The sequence below is a fragment of the Balaenoptera physalus genome (genome assembly GCF_965194825.1).
Source record: "Balaenoptera physalus genome assembly, chromosome: 7".
In the NCBI taxonomy this organism is placed as follows: Eukaryota; Metazoa; Chordata; class Mammalia; order Artiodactyla; family Balaenopteridae; genus Balaenoptera; species Balaenoptera physalus.
Window position 1 is genome coordinate 101,198,550 of NC_138886.1, and position 17,994 is coordinate 101,216,543.

Genomic DNA, 17,994 nt, shown 5'->3' on the forward strand with positions numbered 1-17,994 from the left:
TATATGGAATCTAAAAAAACAGTTTTGAAGAACCTAGGGGCAGGACAGGAATAAAGACGCAGATTTAGAGAACAGACTTGGGGTGGGGGGGAAGCTGGGACGAAGTGAGAGAGTAGCATTGACATATATACACTACCAAATATAAAATGGATGGCTAGTGGGAAGCTGTTGCATAGCACAGGGAGATCTGCTCGATGCTTTGTGGTGACCTAGAGGGGTGGGATAGGGAGGGTGGGAGGGAGACACAAGAGAGAGGGGATATGGGTATATATGTATACATATAGCTGATTCACTTTGTTGTGCAGCAGAAACTAACACAACATTGTAAAGCAATTAAACTCCAATAAAGATGAAAAAAAAAATTTTTTAAAAGGAAGCAGTCAATTTAGGTGAATGCTTCATGAATTCTCATGTTTGAAATCAGAAGATCTTCAGCCTCATTTTCAAAAGTAATACTTTATTAAAAATTATTACTTTAGGTATTAATCAACAGAGATGCTACTGCAATCAACTTTAAAAGACAAAGACAAAATTGTACTGGTGACTTTTTCAAGGGCAAATGATAGGTATATCCAATTACAAATTTGGTGAATGGAGAGAATATTCAGTTATTCTGTGCTTCCCAGATACTTTTAAAAATTAAGTATCTTAAAGTTTTTGGTACAAATCACATGGCATTTAACAGCCACAGACATCAAAGAAGCTCTGTCCTATTATATATTTTTCATATAATTACGGCTCCTTTAAAGGAAACAGCACTGCTCTAGAAAAGTTTTTATTTGTAATCCAAAGAAGATCAGCTTATTTTTCCACTTATTCAGTTACAGAAATTACCACCAAGTAATAGGCAATAAGAGAATGAATGTTCTTTTAAAGTCAAAGGAAGGCATCTCCAGAGTCAGAGAGTAATCAATCCACATGCAGCTCAGTACTATTTATTCCTTCGCAAAATGCCTCAGTGACATACATTATGGTGTGTATACACGTGTGTTCTATATTTGCATTATGTGGAGGCTTATGTACCGAATTTCAGTTATTCCACATTCACAGAGAAATGTTTCCACGTATTATACTTCCATTCATACTCACTACATCAATGTTTTCTTTAAAGCTGCACAGAAAAATAAACATAACACTGCTGCAAACAGATGTCTCCACCTGAGTTTCACAGATTTATTTCTTTTTCTTCCGAATTACATCAAATATCACGTGGTCCTCAAGTGGTCCCTCTGGACCACACGTGAGAGGGTGGTCATCAGAGCCCCTTCAGTAGCATCCCTTTCCCTCTGGGAACCCGGAAGGAATAACGATGCCTGCTGCTGTGGTGTCGGACCATTTGCTTCTGTTGATTATCTGATGTTTCTGGAAATACCAGCTCATCTCCATCTATACGTATTTTAAAACAAAAAAAGCAATGTCATTCTTTAAACTGCCTCCCACCCAGTTTCTCATGTTAATTTCACAACTGTTCATTAACTGCACAAATATCACACTGCTCTGATTTTTTAAAGTTAAAAATGGATGAATATGGCAAATTTCTCAAGAATAGAAGCAGAGTATTAATGAACAGAATTTAATGTTCAGTGTAAGCAACACTTAAAAATGAATTTATTGTGACTCTTATCTATGAAATGACATCATTTCACTGGAAGGAGAGGTCAATCATGTTGGTGTCTTTCCACTTCGATTTGCCCTCACATTTCTATGCTATGTTTTTCTCCTATCAGATTTTTGTGGCTAAAGGGTATCAAAACGGTCTGTTATGCTTCAGGGGCAAGCATAAAGGGCCAGTCATTCTGTAAATGAAAACAATTACAATAATTGTAACTGAGCAAAGCATTTCTGAGGTCCACTGCTGGAGGAAGAGGTGTTGAGGTGGGGTAAGGAGACCCCACTTCTTCTCTCCTGGAGGTAAAAGTCATTCTCTACTTGCTGCCTCTTCTGATCTTGGGGAAAGATGCACCCCTCTTTAGACTTAAGACTTACTCTGTTTAAGTTCTTAATATCTAGAAGTCAACAAAATGTCACCCAGAAACACTCAAAAGTGTCTTAGACTACAAAAAGAAAATAAGAGAGCTTCTTATAGGTTAAATTGTGTCCCCGCAAAAGATGTTGTCATACTAACCCCCCCAGAGCATGTGAATGTGACCTTATTTGGAATTAAGATCTTCGCAGATCATCAAGTTAAGATGAAGTCATTGGGTTGGGCCCTAATCTGATTGTGTCCTTATAAAAAGAGGAAATTTGGACACAGACATGCACAGGGGATATGCCACATGGAGATGAAAGCCGAGATCAGGGGTGATGTATCTAAAAGCCAAGGAACACACAGATTGCCAGCAAGTCACCAGAAGTTAGGAGAGAGGCCGGGAAAAGGATTTCTCTCACAGCCCTCAAAAGGAACCAACGCTGCTGACATCCTGATCTCGGACTTCTGGCCTCTAGGACTGTGAGACAATACATTTCTGTGGTTTAAGCTGTCCAACCCTGTGGCACTTTTTAGCAGCCCCAGCAAAATAATTCTCTGCTACATTAAGTATTCCAGCCTATAAATAAAATAGAAAGAAAGACAAATGAATCCCTGTGGCTTTTCTCACACTCTAAATCTGCTAGAGTCTAAAATGTAGGTGGGAGAAGTTGGAGCAGGGCGGTGGGGTGGGCCGCGTCTGCTTCCCCCGTGTGCACTGCAGCTTGGAGCACATCTGGACGCAGAGCCTGCTGGGAAGTGAATGAATTTTCACAGTGAGCATTCAAATGGTAGATTAGTGTTTCCAGGTGCTTATGTCCAACCATCAGTCCTGCTTAAAAATAGCTGGAGTGTGCCACAAGTAAATGCTTTTATCTCTACTGCTATGCGAGGATGAAGGAGAACCACTTTGCCGGGAGTGCATCCCAGGACTGTGTGTAAGGGGCACAGGTGTCCAAATCAGACCCTCTCCACTCACTAGCTCTGTGACCTTGGGCAGTCAGTTAGAGACATGGTCTCTTAGAATTACTTCTACTAAGAAGAAGTCATTTCTTACTTGTCTTCTTATTTTTGAAATATATTAATCTAATTGTCTCCAAAAGCAAAATATTTAGGGATCCTTCACTATTCAAGGGTTGAACCTAAAATAATAAAAAAGCAAGATTACCATTTCAATGAATACTTTTTTAAAATTAAGTTATGACTATTTGCTTACATATAAAGAATTAAGAATAAGTATATTCTACTTAAACTCCCCCCTCAGAATAATGTAGTCTCAAAAAAAAAAAGACCCCCAAAACATCAATTAAAGAAAATAAATGGTGTTACAAACTCATATTGATAAAATTTCAGAAACATGAATATCATAGATTAAAGAAATCTGAACATTACTAACTTAAATAGCAATCTATTTAATTTTTATATTAACTTTTAAAACATTATTAGTAACTAAAAAATTATCCTGAGAAGATTCATCTGCCTTGTGAATTCATTTTATCAAACAATAAATGTGACTGGTTCACGTTTAGAATGCTGGAAAAGTGTATTTTAATATTTTATATAGTGGGACCGTCCTTACAAAAGCTTTTCCCATTGCTTATATTGTTTAAAGTGAGGCAAAATCTCACATATAATTGTAAATACTTCCTTCATCCTTTCCTGTATAAACTCCTTTTTGGTGGCTCCTGGTACGTATACTCCACATATGCCAGAATTTAATCATTCTTAAATCTTCAGTGGTCTTTTAACAAAATAGAGGTTTTTACTTCTAAATTTTACGTAAATTTTAAATTATTTGTAGTAAAGATACAAAATTTTTATTTTATTATGAATCTGTGAGAATCTAATTGAGAATCCTAAAAACAGCTTTGGCTACATACTTTTCCTTTTTTTTTTTTTTTTTTTTGCCAGTAAAATTTTCCTTCACAGTATGCAAAATTATACTAAGTGAAAATTAGTAATAAACACAAGTAACTAAACTGAATGTGGGAAGTAACATCTATAATGTATGATATAAATATTCATATTATATTATCTATATAAATAAATAGTACATTTATTTATATCATGATAATCCTACCTTATATAGTGCAACTAAATATCACAAAATAGCTCTTGTACTAGTAAAAAAATTAACCCATGTGGGTTTTGGTGGTTATTTTCACTCTTAGCTAAGCCTTCAAATCACCAAGTACACATTAGTAAGTCCAGCAAAGGCACAATTGAGTTTCCATTTTCAGTCAGTAATTCATCAGTCACATGATCTCAATGTCAAATCACCTTCTTGAGGGGGATGGTTTGGATCCATTCCATGGAGTTCACATCAATGATATCCACTGCATTTTCACTGTACACTGAGAGATATGGGGCATTGTAACCTGGGAAAAGGAGAGGAGGTGACAGCAAGCATGGGGTTCATGATTCATTTTTTAATTGGAATTTTTATTAGGATAATTATAGATTCACATGCAGTTGTAAGAAAAACACAGAAAGATCTCTTGCATGCTCTGCTCAGTTTTCCCCAATGTAACATTTTGCAAAGCTAGCATACTGACATTGATAGAGCTGACCTATCCATCTCAGGCAGATTTCCCCACTTTTACTAGCACTCATGTGTGTGTCTGTTTGTATGTGTGAAGGTATATACAATTATATCACCTGTGTAGGTTCAGGTGTTCACAGCCACAGTCAAGATACAAAATAACTCCAAGGATCCCTCATCATGCCTTTTTATAATCTCACTCACCTCCTTTCCATCCTCCCCTCCTTCCTTAATCTCTGGGAATCAGTATAATCTGTACTCCATTTCAAAAATTTTGTCATTTCAAAAATGCTATATGAAAGGAATCAATTTCCTCTAAGATCAGGAACAAAACAAGGTTGTCCACTCTCACCACTATTATTCAACATAGTTTTGGAAGTTTTAGCCACAGCAATCAGAGAAGAAAAAGAAATAAAAGGAATCCAAATTTGAAAAGAAGACTTAAAGCTGTCCCTGTTTGCAGATGACATGATACTATACATAAAGAATCCTAAAGATGCCACCAGAAAACTACTAGAGCTAATCAATGAATTTGGTAAAGCAGCAGGATACAAAATTAATGCACAGAAATCTCTTGCATACCTATACACTAATGATGACAAATCTGAAAGAGAAATTAAGGAAACACTCCCATTTACCATTGCAACAAAAAGAATAAAATACCTTGGAATAAACCTACCTAAGGAGACAAAACACCTGTATGCAGAAAACTATAAGACACTGATGAAAGAAATTAAAGATGATACAAACAGATGGAGAGAATTACCATGTACTTGGATTGGAAGAATCAACAGTGTGAAAATAACGATACTACCCAAAGCAATCTACAGATTCAATGCAATCTCTACCAAACTACCAATGGCATTTTTCACAGAACTAGAACAAAAAATTTCACAATTTGTATGGAAACACAAAAGACCCCGAATAGCCAAAGCAATCTTGAGATAGAAAAACAGAGCTGGAGGAATCAGGCTCCCTGACTTCAGACTATACTACAAGGCTACAGTAATCAGGACAGTATGGTACTGGCACAAAAACAGAAATTTAGATCAATGGAACAGGATAGAAAGCCCAGAGATAAACCCACGCACGTATGGTCACCTTATTTTTGATAAAGGAGACAAGAATATACAATGGAGAAAAGATGGCCTCTTCAATAAGTGGTGCTGGGAAAACTGGACAGCTACATGTAAAAGAATGAAATTAGAATACTCCCTAACACCATACACAAAAGTAAACTCAAAATGGATTAAAGACCTAAATGTAAGGCCAGACACTATAAAACTCTTAGAGGAAAACATAGGCGGAACACTCTTTGACATAAATCACAGCAAGATCCTTTTTGACCCATCTACTAGAGAAATGGAAATAAAGACAAAAAAAAACAAATGGGACCTAATGAAACTTAAAAGCTTTTGCACAGCAAAGGAAAACATAAACAAGACGAAAAGACAACACTCAGAATGAGAGAAAATATTTGCAAATGAAGCAACTGACAAAAGATTAATCTCCACAATTTACAAGCAGCTCATGCAGCTCAATATCAAAAAAAACCAAACAACCAAATCCAAAAATGGGCAGAAGACCTAAATAGGCATTTCTCCAAAGAAGATATACAAATTGCGAACAAACACATGAAAGGATACTCAACATCACTAATCATCATTAGAGAAATGCAAATCAAAACTTTAGTGAGGTATCACCTCACACCGGTCAGAATGGCCATCATCAAAAAAATCTACAAACAATAAATGCTAGAGAGGGTGTGGAGAAAAGGGTGCCCTGTTGCACTGTTCGTGGAAATGTAAATTGATACAGCCACTATGGAGAACAGTATGGAGGTTCCTTAAAAAACTAAAAACAGAACTACCATATGACCCAGCAATCCCACTACTGGGCATATACCCTGAGAAAACCATAATTCAACAAGAGTCATGTACCACAATGTTCATTGCAGCTCTATTTACAGTAGCCAGGACATGGAAGCAACCTAAGTGTCCATCAACAGATGAATGGATAAAGAAGATGTGGCACATATATACAATGGAATATTACTCAGCCATAAAAAGAAACGGCATTGAGTTTTTTGTATTGAGGTGGATAGACCTAGATCTGTCATACAGAGTGAAGTAAGTCAGAAAGAGAAAAAGAAATACCGTATGCTAACACATATATATGGAATCTAAAAAAAAAAAAAAAAAATGGTTCTGAAGAACCTAGGGGCAGGACAGGAATAAAGACACAGAGGTAGAGACTGGACTTGAGGACACGGGGAGGGGGAAGCATAAGCTGAGACGAAGTGAGAGAGTGGCATAGAAATATACACACTACCAAATGTAAAATAGATAGCTAGCGGGAAGCATCCACATAGCACAGGGAGATCAGCTCAGTGCTTTTTGACCTCCTAAAGGGGTGGGATAGGGAGGGTGGAAGGGAGAAGCAAGAGAGAGGAGATATGGGGATATATGTATATGTATAGCTGATTCACTTTGTTATAAAGCAGAACTAACACACCATTGTAAAGCAATTATACTCCAATAAAGATGTTAAATAAATAAATAAATAAATGGAATCATATGGTATTCATGATTAATTATATCTGCTACGCCCAAATACATTATAAAAACACCTTCAGAGTGGAATCCAAAGAGAATCCCATAATAATATTATAATTATCAAAATCTTTTTTTTGATACACAGGGTTAACATAAATTAAAATGGCACATAAATGATGCACATGGGTCCAATTATATAGTACAACACGTATGTAAAATCTGACAAAAATCTTTCTAACACCTACATCTAACAGCAGCTTTTTTAAGAAATTCCATAACATTTCAAAATCTGTGGCTCCTAAACCAGGTCAACTTCCAAAAAGAATATGGTGTAAGATTAGAAAAGTATATCTGGGGAGTGAAATTAATGAACAAAGCAGAAAGAACTTCCAGCCAGTAACATTTTTGGAACTTTCCACTTTATTAATAATAACCTCTTATGGCTCCTAAATACTCACCTCAACATGAATATGTCTCCCCATTAAAGCAACAGCAATATAATTAACAACACTTCCTACACTCATGTTGTGCCACTCTTTCTTTTTTCCTGTGGCCAACTCTTGAAAGTGTCATTTACGTTTCACATCCTCCACTTCCCAGCCCTACTGACACCCAGTCCATGGCAATCTGACTTGTGTCTTAACCCATCCATTAAAACTGCTCTCACTACAAGTCATTAACTGTCAATTATTCCTAAAACCAACAGACATGTTTCAGTCTCTGTCTTACTTGAAAGCTCAGCGATACTTGCCTCCTACAATTCTCCCTCTCAGTTTCCTTTGTGGGCTTCTTGCCCTCCGACCACCTCTCTAATATTTATGTTTCTTGGTCCTCTGGCCTATGTCCTATTCTCTCTCACTTTGTTTACTCTCGCACTGGAAGTACAAACTCAGCATGTCCAAGGAACCAGGCTGATAATGCCAGAAACTAGTCATTGATTTTAGCTTTACCACAAATGGGATGGCCAGACATTGTGTGCTCTGATGTGTTCAGTGTGACATACAAAACTAGTAAGAAATTACTCTTATTAGGAGCCGTTAATGATCATTTTCAGTTGTAGGAAATTCAGGACATAGAGGAAGAATTTAGAAAGCACCACGAGGAAACAGACAGATCTAGATTGTAGAACATCCTACAGGAGAGCAAATCAGTGGTGTGGAAAACCACTCAGGATTAGAAGATATTTAAGAGTTAACCACAACATGCCATGTGTGGACCATTTTTGGATTCTGATTCCAAGAAATACACTGTCAAAAGAGATGTCTTTATGATAATCAGCAATATTTTAATATGGACTATTGGATAGTAAAAAAGAATCATTGGTAATTTCTTCAGAGGTGGTAATAGTTTTATGAGAAAATGACCATATTTTTAGAGATGTATGTTAAGGTGTGTAGAGGTGGAATGAAAATAATGTTTGGGATTTTATTTCAAATACTTCAACGACTCAACAAAAAAGAAAAAAATTAAGTTATCATATTCCTTCCTCCTCTGCCCATCTGAATCTGTCCCACCTTGTGTTTTATTATCTCAGTAATATCAGTGGCATCACTCATTTGCTCAACTAGGAAATCCTGATTCTCTGGTCCCTGAGCTTCCACTTCTAATCAAAGCTTTGTAAAGCAAAGTTTTGTCAATTATATCTCCTCAATATCCCTCAACTTGTCTCCTCTCTATCCCAACTGTCTCTACCGTACATAATTTTAATCCACAATTTCTACAATGACCTCCTAGTTGGTCTCTTGGGCTCCAGTCTGATCTCTCGTTTATCGTTTACCTCACCACTAGAGCCTAGGGATTTTTCTGAAGTGCATCTCTAACCATGTCAGTGCGTCTGTGATCTGGCTCATGAGAACTCCTCCAGTCCCATTTCTCAAACTCTTATCTTGAACTCCATGTCTGAAACAGTGACCTTATTATAGTTCCTCACAAAATGCAGTATCAATGGCCTTTTCCAGTTATGACAGAGTTGTCTGCTATTGGAATTACCCTCCCACCATCAATAATTATAAAATGGACATAAAAATATAAAAATGGACAAGTCATATGAAATAACTGTTTTTAGGCATTAGTTAGTAGACAGCACAGGACTGCCATTCCTAAAAGAAGATAAATATATAAGGTGGGTCCCACATTCCGCTGTTTCTCTGCCTAACGGAAATCTCCAAAACTGCTATGTAGGAAAATGGAACCCAAGCAGAGAGTTGAAGTTTTGCCAGGCAGAGGAAACAGATTCTAATGTGTCTGGAATTTGCAAGGCAGAGTACACAGAGGAAAGAGCCACAAAGAAAGGTGTCCCAGAAATCTGCACAGCTGTTCCCTCGAAGTTCCTGGCCAAATCCAAAACTGCACACAGACAGAGCAAGATTCCACAAGACTCACGCAGAGCATTGAGAGTGAACAGAAATTTCATAGGTAGTACAGTGCTGGAAAGACATGAGATTTCTGAACCAGACAGAGTAGAGAGACGTTGGTGAAAACCCTAGGCATTCAGTTGAGACCCAGAAAGGCCATTCTTTGGGCATGAGGACTAGAAGAAAAGCCAAAATAGGCCCGCCCTAACAAAGTCTAATTCCAAGCCTCAGCAAAACTAAAGTGATCCATCAATAGGTTAATTGTCTGTCAGAACAAAGCACACAACACTCTCTAGAGAAATACATAATATAACCCAGAGTCCCTGTATCATAGCATTCATAATGTCCAGCAAAGATAAAAAAATAATAAGACTTGTAAAAAAGCAGGAAAATAACAGCTTTAATCAAAAAAAAAAAAAATTCAGTAGAAGCAGACCCATAGAGGCCATATGTTGGAATAATTATAAATAATTGTATAAATAGTTTAAGACTGTGAAAAAATATAAACAAATTGGCAGAGAGGAGAAATCCAGCAAAGAAATAGAAATTTCAAAAAAATACTTGAAATTATAGAACAGAGGAATATAATACCTGAAATGCTTAAAAATCCCTGGACAAACCAGGGGTAAAAGATCGGTGAAACTGAAGATACAATCAATATAAATTATCTAAACTGAAGTAAAGAAGGAAAAAAAGATTTTTAAAAAACAGAGCCTCAACGATTTGTGGAACAAAGTCAAGAGGTCTAATATACATGTAATTGGATCTCCAGAAAAGAGAAAATAGGTTAAAAAAATTTTTAGAAAATATAATGTCTAAAAATTTTCCAAAATTAATGAAAGATATCAATCTTCAGATCCAAAAAGTCCTGAAAATCCCCAGCAGAATATATACAAAGAAAATCACATGTAAGCACATCACAGTCAAATTGCTGAAAACCAAAGATAATGAGAAAATCTTAATGTCTGCCAAATAGAAAAGACAGAGGGAACAACAATAAAAATGGTTGATTTCTCACTGGAAACAATGGATACCAGAAGAAAATAGAATGACATTTTTTAAGTGCTGAAAGAAAAAAACGCTTCTCGCTTTTTTAGCTGGCCTTTCCAGACTCACCAGTTTAGATTGTGTCCCTCGTACGTGCTCCTGTAGAATACTGTACTCCCCTATCACAGCACTTGCTTAATTATTGATCTCATATCATGATTATAATCTCAATAAAGATACAGACTATTTCACCATGTTTAATATTGTGCCCTTAACTTTTAGCATAGTAAGTTCATATTAAGTGCTCAATTACTATTCTCTAAGTGAATAAAAAATGCTATATTAAATTTATAAAATGATGGCCTGCATCAATGAAATATCAAATAGGCTAAAATTATTTAGGAACATTCTATGTAGACTTTACATAAGCTAAATCTAAAAGGCAAAAAGTAATCTACTTAGTAACTATTTCTTATGGTTAATTAATGCTTATGTGGTTTTCAGTGACCATGAAGATATCTACTTAGGAGCTTACAAAAAGCAACAACCTGGATTAAGAATATATTCAAGGTAAATTATCCTATGAATATAGTATAAATTAAAGGCTAAGTTATTTCACATGTATGACTTAGATATAACTTCTTTAGAGCTATTCTACTTAAAAAGACATAGACAACTTAGGAAAATTCTTCAGTGATGTAGTTTTCAAAAATAAAACCGTCATTAACAATATTTAGTCATATGATATAGAATTGTAATAACAAGGTTGGAAATGTACAGAGAGACAAGGAAATAAATTGTAAGATAGCCTTACAGCAATAACTTGGAGTTGCTGGCCACAACAGTTCAGCTGGCCTAGATCTGAGGCCCCTGCTGTCAGTGTAAATTCCAATGCTCTTAAAACATAACAGATACTCAATACTAGAGATCTCAATTGCACAGAGAGCATCCACTGGTTGATGTGCAATAAATGACAGTGTAGGGTCATGGGAGTGCAGCATCCTGTATGGAATTCCTTCTCTCCTCAAGGGGTATCTCAGGAATCCTGATTGGAACCCTACACAGAGCTGTTCGCTGAAGATGCCCATCCACTGGACATTGGTTGGGATTTGGAGCTCTTTAAATTTTCTGTGAGAAATTTTCTTGCTCTGAAACAGCTTGTAACAGAAGATTTGGCTTTTCCTAGCCACACAGAGGCATGTATGGGCCCCTTGGCACACTGTTCCAGAAGTCACGGTCTGGCACCCTTTGGTTTCTGCCAGCTTGTGAATATCAGTCTTTCGTCCATCCAAAGCTGACATGGGAAACAGCTGCACATGGTGACTTCGTCCTGAGATCACTGCAACCATCTGGCCATGGGGGATAAGCTCAATCTGGTGAATCTTCTTCATGTAGCCAATGCGAATAATTTCTACACAAATAAGCATATTTGTAAGTCATTTTAAAATTCATAATAACTTCTGTTTACTTATTTCAACTGTTCTCCAAATTTTACTCATAAGCAATTAAGAAATTTTTCCCAATAAAAATGATCTGATAAATCTTCTTAGTGTCATTAACTTGAGTAATTTCTCTACAAATAAAACAGCAAGTCACCTTCAAATAGCAATGTTTTCTTATTTTTTTATTTTCTTTACTGAGGTATATTTGACATATAACATTATACTAGCTTCAGGTGTACAACATAATGATTCAATATTTGTGTGTATTGAGAAATTGTCACCACAATAAATCTAGTTAACATCCAACACTGTAGATAATTACAATTTTTTCTTGTAATAAAAATTTTTAAGATCTATTCTCTTAGCAACTTTCAAATACACAATATAGTATTATTAACTATGATCATGTTTCTGTACATGACATACCAAGGACTTATTTATTTTATGGTTGGAAGTTTATACCTTTAAAACCCCTTCACCCATTTTGCCCATTACCCCCACCTCTGGCAACCACAGATTGTTTTCTGTATCTATGAACGTGTTTGTTTAGATTCCACATATAAGTGAGATCATATGGTATTTGTCTTTCTCTGTCTGACTTCTTTCACTTAGAGTAACAACCTCAAAGTCCATTCATGTTGTTGTAAATGGGAAGATTTCTTTCTTTTTTATGGCTGAATTATATATATATATATATATATATATATATATATATATATATATATATATATATATATATATATATATCTCACATCCTTACCCATTCATCCATTGGTAGACACTTAGGTTGTTTCAATATCTTGACTATTACAAATAATGCTGCAAGGAACATGGAGGTGCGATATCTTTTCAAGATAGTGTTTTTGTTTTATTCGAATAAATATCCATAAGTGGAATTGCTGGATCATATGGTAGCTCTATTTTTAATTTCTGAGGAACTTCAATACTGTTTTCCATGTGGCCGCAACAATATACATTCCCATCAACAGTGAACAAGCATTCTCTTTTCTCCACATCCTCACCAACACATTATTTCTTGGCTTTTTAATAATAGCTATTCTAACAGGTATGAGGTGATATCTTATTGTGGCTTTGATTTGCATTCCCCTAGTGATCTTGAGCACCTTTCATGTATCTGTTGGCTATCTGTATGTCTTCTTTGGGAAAATATCTATTCAGATCCTCTGTCCATCTTTTAATCAGATTGCTTAGGTTTTTTGCTATTGAGTTTTATGAGTTTTTATATATTTTGGATATTAACCCCTTATCAGCTATGATTTGCAAATATTTTTTCCCATTCGATAGGTTGCCTTTTCCTTTTGTTGATGGTTTCCTTTGCTGTGCAGAAGAATGTTTTCCTATTTTAAAATTCTTTCCGATTTTTACTCCAATGGATTTAAATCAGGTTCTAATAAAATCACAGACATTAACTCAAAGGGTAGGTTTGAGAAGGACCAAAAAGGGATAGGAAGAGGATAAGAGATCAAAAATTATATAGGTTAAAAAAAAAAAAAGATAATTATTCCATAGATAACATAATTACCTTAAACATAAAATTAGCATAATAAAGCACTAAACTCAGTCCTGAGATTCCAGACAGCAAGGCGAACACCCTCAATGTCTGACAAGTGGAAATATACTGCTTTTTCTTTTTTTTTTTTGGCCTTGCCATGCAGCTTGCAGGATCTAGATCTGAACAGGGATCAAATCCAGGGCCCTGGCAATGAAAGTGCCGAGTCCTAACCACTGGACCACCAGGGAATTCCCAATATACTGCTTCTTTAGGGAAAAAAACTGTCCTTTTTTTTCTGGCACTAAATTGATTCCTTTATTACACAAATATTTGTTGATTGACTACTATGTGCCAGGCACTGTTTAAGTGCATAGGATACAGTGCTGAACAAAAAGAGACAAGTCCCTGCTCTTATGCTGGCACCTGGTGGACCTTTCATGGGTCTCCTCACCAGGACTGAGTCACCCACACAGCATGGGAAGCCTTCAATGGAGAATAGCTAATGCCCTTCAAATGCAGGTTCTCCTTTAACTAACTTATCATTAGAGTGCAAGACATTCAAGAGAACATCTATATTACAATGACTCCTCTTCATTTCATCTACTCCCCCATTTCTCCCTCAAACAACCATGAGAGCCAAACAAAAACAAACAAAACAGAAACAGAGAACTCTGCGGTCTTATCTGGGAAGTATTCACTTTATGTTGTTACTCTTTGTGGTGTCAATGTACTAGTGGGGGAGGGGGATTCAAGCAGAAGTGTTTCCTTTCATGCACCAACTTGAAGATGGTAAACTAAGTTCTTACAGTGCACTTATTAGATAAAATCACTTGTGAAGATAGTTGGACACACTACTATATATAAAATAGATAACCAAGAAGGACCTACTGTATAGCACAGGGAGCTCTACTCAATCTTCTGTAATAACCTATATGGGTAAAGAATCTGAAAAAGAATGAGTACATGTATATGTATAACTGAATCACTTTGCTGTACACCTGAAACTAACACAACATTGTAAATCAACTATACTCCAATAAAATTTTTTTTAAAAAGATATTTGGACTCTGGAAGATTATGGATCTCTGAAAGTAGAAAAGTCATCAGTTGACTTGAAAACACATCGAACCAGATGTGGAAAATTTCTTTTACAGAAAAGAAGAGAAGAACCTGATATTATTACTATTAGAGTTTAAAGTTATTCCAGAACAGTAAATACTCTCCTTACCATCTATGGTAATGTGGACAACAAATAACCCTTCTTCATTTCCCAGAGCGATTCTTTTGTGATCTATATTTGACACATAAATTAAAATATCAAGTATTTTGGGGGGTAAACATTAAGTGAAGCTAATAAGATAAACTGGACAAGTTTATCAATGTTGAAAAAGTTTAGAAGTCAAATTAAGTATATATTTAGCAATACTACAGTGAAAAGAAACATAAAAATAAATAATTGGCACTAGGATTTTTCTTTCACATTACAGAAATAAGCATAATAAAACATTACTTTTCTCAGCAGAAAGATCATTTTACAAAGTAATCTTTATGAATACTTAGAGAAAGTATAATATTCAAGTAATGATAAACTGTCAAATTTGCTATAAATAAGTGATGTTTCATGAATGAAAAAATTTTATAAAATAATTTGGTGACCTTGGCCTGAGCTAAAACAGCATAGGGAGGTATGTCACAACAGAGTAAGAACTAAAAAAGTGCAAAGATAGCACATTACGTGAAGGCTTTGAATACAAAGCACAGATATTACATATATAAGCTCATTTAATCCTCTCCATAACTGAAAAACTGGAATTATCTGCATTTAACACATGAAGTTTAGTAACTAGCTCCGTGACCCCCAGGAGGAAATAGCTAAGTGGCTCTATTGTCACCAGTATCTAATGCAGAAGAAATGCTGTTTAAGAAATGCAAGTATTCTTGTCTATTGATAAAACTTTCAGTATTGATCTTAGCATTTCATTCATTGATTCACTTGATTTTCACTTATTTATTGAGTATTGGGCATTGGGATTTGAAAGACAGTCTCTGCCCTTAAGGTAGGTAGTTCACAGTTACACACAAGGTCACACCCCTTATGTGTTTGGGGCCAGATGTGTTTGGGAGCTCATAATTTTTCAGACTTGAAAAGGTAGATTGAAAAGATTTGAAAGGTAGATTAAAGAAACACCTTTTTGGCAGGGCCTGGGGAGCCATCATATAATCAAGTATACTTTTGCAGAGAATCTGATGAGTAGCTGTGGGATAGAAGTGGAAAGACAACCCTCCACCTCCGGGTAAGCCTCATTCACTCAGGTTTTGCTGACAAATGAATTGTGGATAAAGTTAAGGTTTTCAGATTTCAACATTGGGACTGTGGTGAAAGGTAGGAACCTAGCGGGATAAATGTTGTAAATCCATACCTATGATTGCAGCTGTCTGGGTGGTTTTGATCAGGGGTAGATTGTTGTCATAAGCCTCTTTCAGAACATAGACTGAGCGGTCTCTGGAATGACTTTTTCTCAATATTTTGTGCAATTCACTCAGCACGCTCACCCACTCACTCTTCTCATTCTCGCTATCTGCTAAGATTGGGATTGAATATCTATTACTAGGTGCTGAGAGCTGGGAAGCTGTGACCTAGAATGATTTAAGGAATATCTAGGTTATAAGAACGCAAACATTCTTTATGCCAGCCTGTCTAGCATTTTTCATAAAACTCACCATTGTTGAACGAAATGTTAAATAACATTACCCTCTTCCTCGTAGTAAAATAGATGACGTGAGTATCAGAAGCAGGCCAAAAGCAAAGTGTCAGAATCACTTCTATTTTGATCCTCATAAAACCACCGGTGTTCTCTGACTACCTAAAATCTTGTACTTCATCAAATGAAAATAGCTACCATTTATTGAATGCTGACTCTGTACCAGGAACTGCTCTAAGAAATTGACATGTGTTAATTGATTAAATCCTCACAGAAACCTCAGTGCTAGTTACTGCTATTCTCTCCATTTTATCAGTGAGAGGACAGGAGCACAGCAGGGTAGAATGCAGGCAGTCTGATGCCAGAACCTCCACTCTGAGTCTCTCTATTGCTTTAATTCTAACACACAGCTTTGCATCTTTAGATTATCTCTGAAACGGCAATGTGTTTTACAGTGGCAATCATCATAATCAATTGTGATATTACGGAATGTTCAGGAGTTTTTTGTTGTTAAGTTAGAAATATTCAAAAACACATGTTTTCCTGGTTGCTACATGCCTATAACTTACATTATACTAGTAAATGGCAAATCAGATTTAAAATTTAAGGTATATAATTAAGCTAGCAGAACTCTAATATATAAAACTTTCTTTTGTGAGCATGAAGTTAGCAACAATGACATCATAAGTTCCCACTGTAAGTCAGTTCCAAATGGCCAGGTCTTTGTAGTCTCTTGGTGGTTGGGTACAGTCTAAATAGATGTCTATCTTTGCACTAAGGAACTAAGAATACTCCTGTCTGGCCTTTGTTAAACCAAGATTCCTAGGTTGACTGTAACCATATGGGTCTCGAGGGGATAACAGTCCTTTGCTTTCTCTGTCACTTTATTTAATCCATTCCAGAATCACTTTTATTTTTTACATGAATTTTAAAGAGCAGAGTGTCTATTTTTTAGAGTTTGCAAAACAACATCTTTCCCCAATTTTTCCATTTTGTACTCTTGGTTTGAATCTGAATTATGACTTCAAAATGTTGCCTCAGAGGAGACTTATTGTACAAAGTACCTCTAGTTTTAGAAGTTGCACATTCATGCTACTGTAGGTCCATGAATCGACGACCTTCCTCTATGTCTGATCCGGAAGTATATGGTCTCTCTTCCTCTGTTACTGTTTTTTCCTTCTTCTTTCACACCCCCCACCCCAGTACCATTCTGCTTTGTAAGCTTCCCCTGTTTTCAGCTATGAATTAGATCTGTCCTGTTACCTTAGTGTGGAATGAATGGACACCCTCAGGAACATTTGTATCTTAAGTCTCAGATTTAACTGTAGAATGAAAGATGTGACACCTGCAAAAAAGCTATTTATAGTATTTTTTGAATAAGAATAAAGGGCTAAATTTCTTGTGGCAAGTGGGAGAGGGAGGGAAACTATCCCACAGCACTTCTAAAATCTCAACCTCCAGGTACCTTCAGTAACCCAAGGAGCCCTGACCCCTAGGAACAGGCAGAAAAGGGATGAAACAAAACATACAAGGGATCCAATGACAGTATGCAAGCTTACCTTAAACATATGAGGCATTTCCTTTCTCCTTGCAGGAATAAAATCAGAGGGCCAGACTGAACTAACAGAAAACGCTCCATCCCTGAAGGAAAAACAAGACACTGGGAGTGAGTAGAATCACCGGAAAGTGAGTAAAACAATACATAAACATAATCCTCAATTTTAATTTCCCTGATTTTTAACATTCTTTTTTGTAGTAACTGACAGTGGTCAAAATATTGTATCAGCAGTACCCGGTCTGTCGCATATTATCAGAAAACGCAAGTTAACTCGGCTGTCCCTGACTCACCATTCACAGGGAACTAGGAAGGAGCACCTGTCTGACTCCAAAGCCATGGTCCCTAGAATATGGGCCATGTGCCCTCAGATCAGCT

The 17,994-nt window shown here is 36.3% G+C and overlaps 1 protein-coding gene across 1 annotated transcript; it reads right to left on the reverse strand.

The window, feature by feature from the left end:
• Window positions 1-415: 415 nt before the first annotated feature.
• LOC309664318 (serine/threonine-protein kinase MRCK alpha-like) lies at window positions 416-17,956 on the reverse strand (the record flags this gene model as incomplete). The annotated part of the gene is made up of 7 exons (XM_082469498.1): window positions 416-1,386; window positions 3,024-3,108; window positions 4,247-4,344; window positions 11,219-11,815; window positions 15,780-15,996; window positions 17,621-17,702; window positions 17,910-17,956. The coding sequence occupies 7 exons, from the start codon at window positions 17,954-17,956 to the stop codon at window positions 1,256-1,258; spliced, it is 1,257 nt and encodes a 418-aa protein (XP_082325624.1). The 3' UTR covers window positions 416-1,255.
• Window positions 17,957-17,994: the final 38 nt, after the last annotated feature.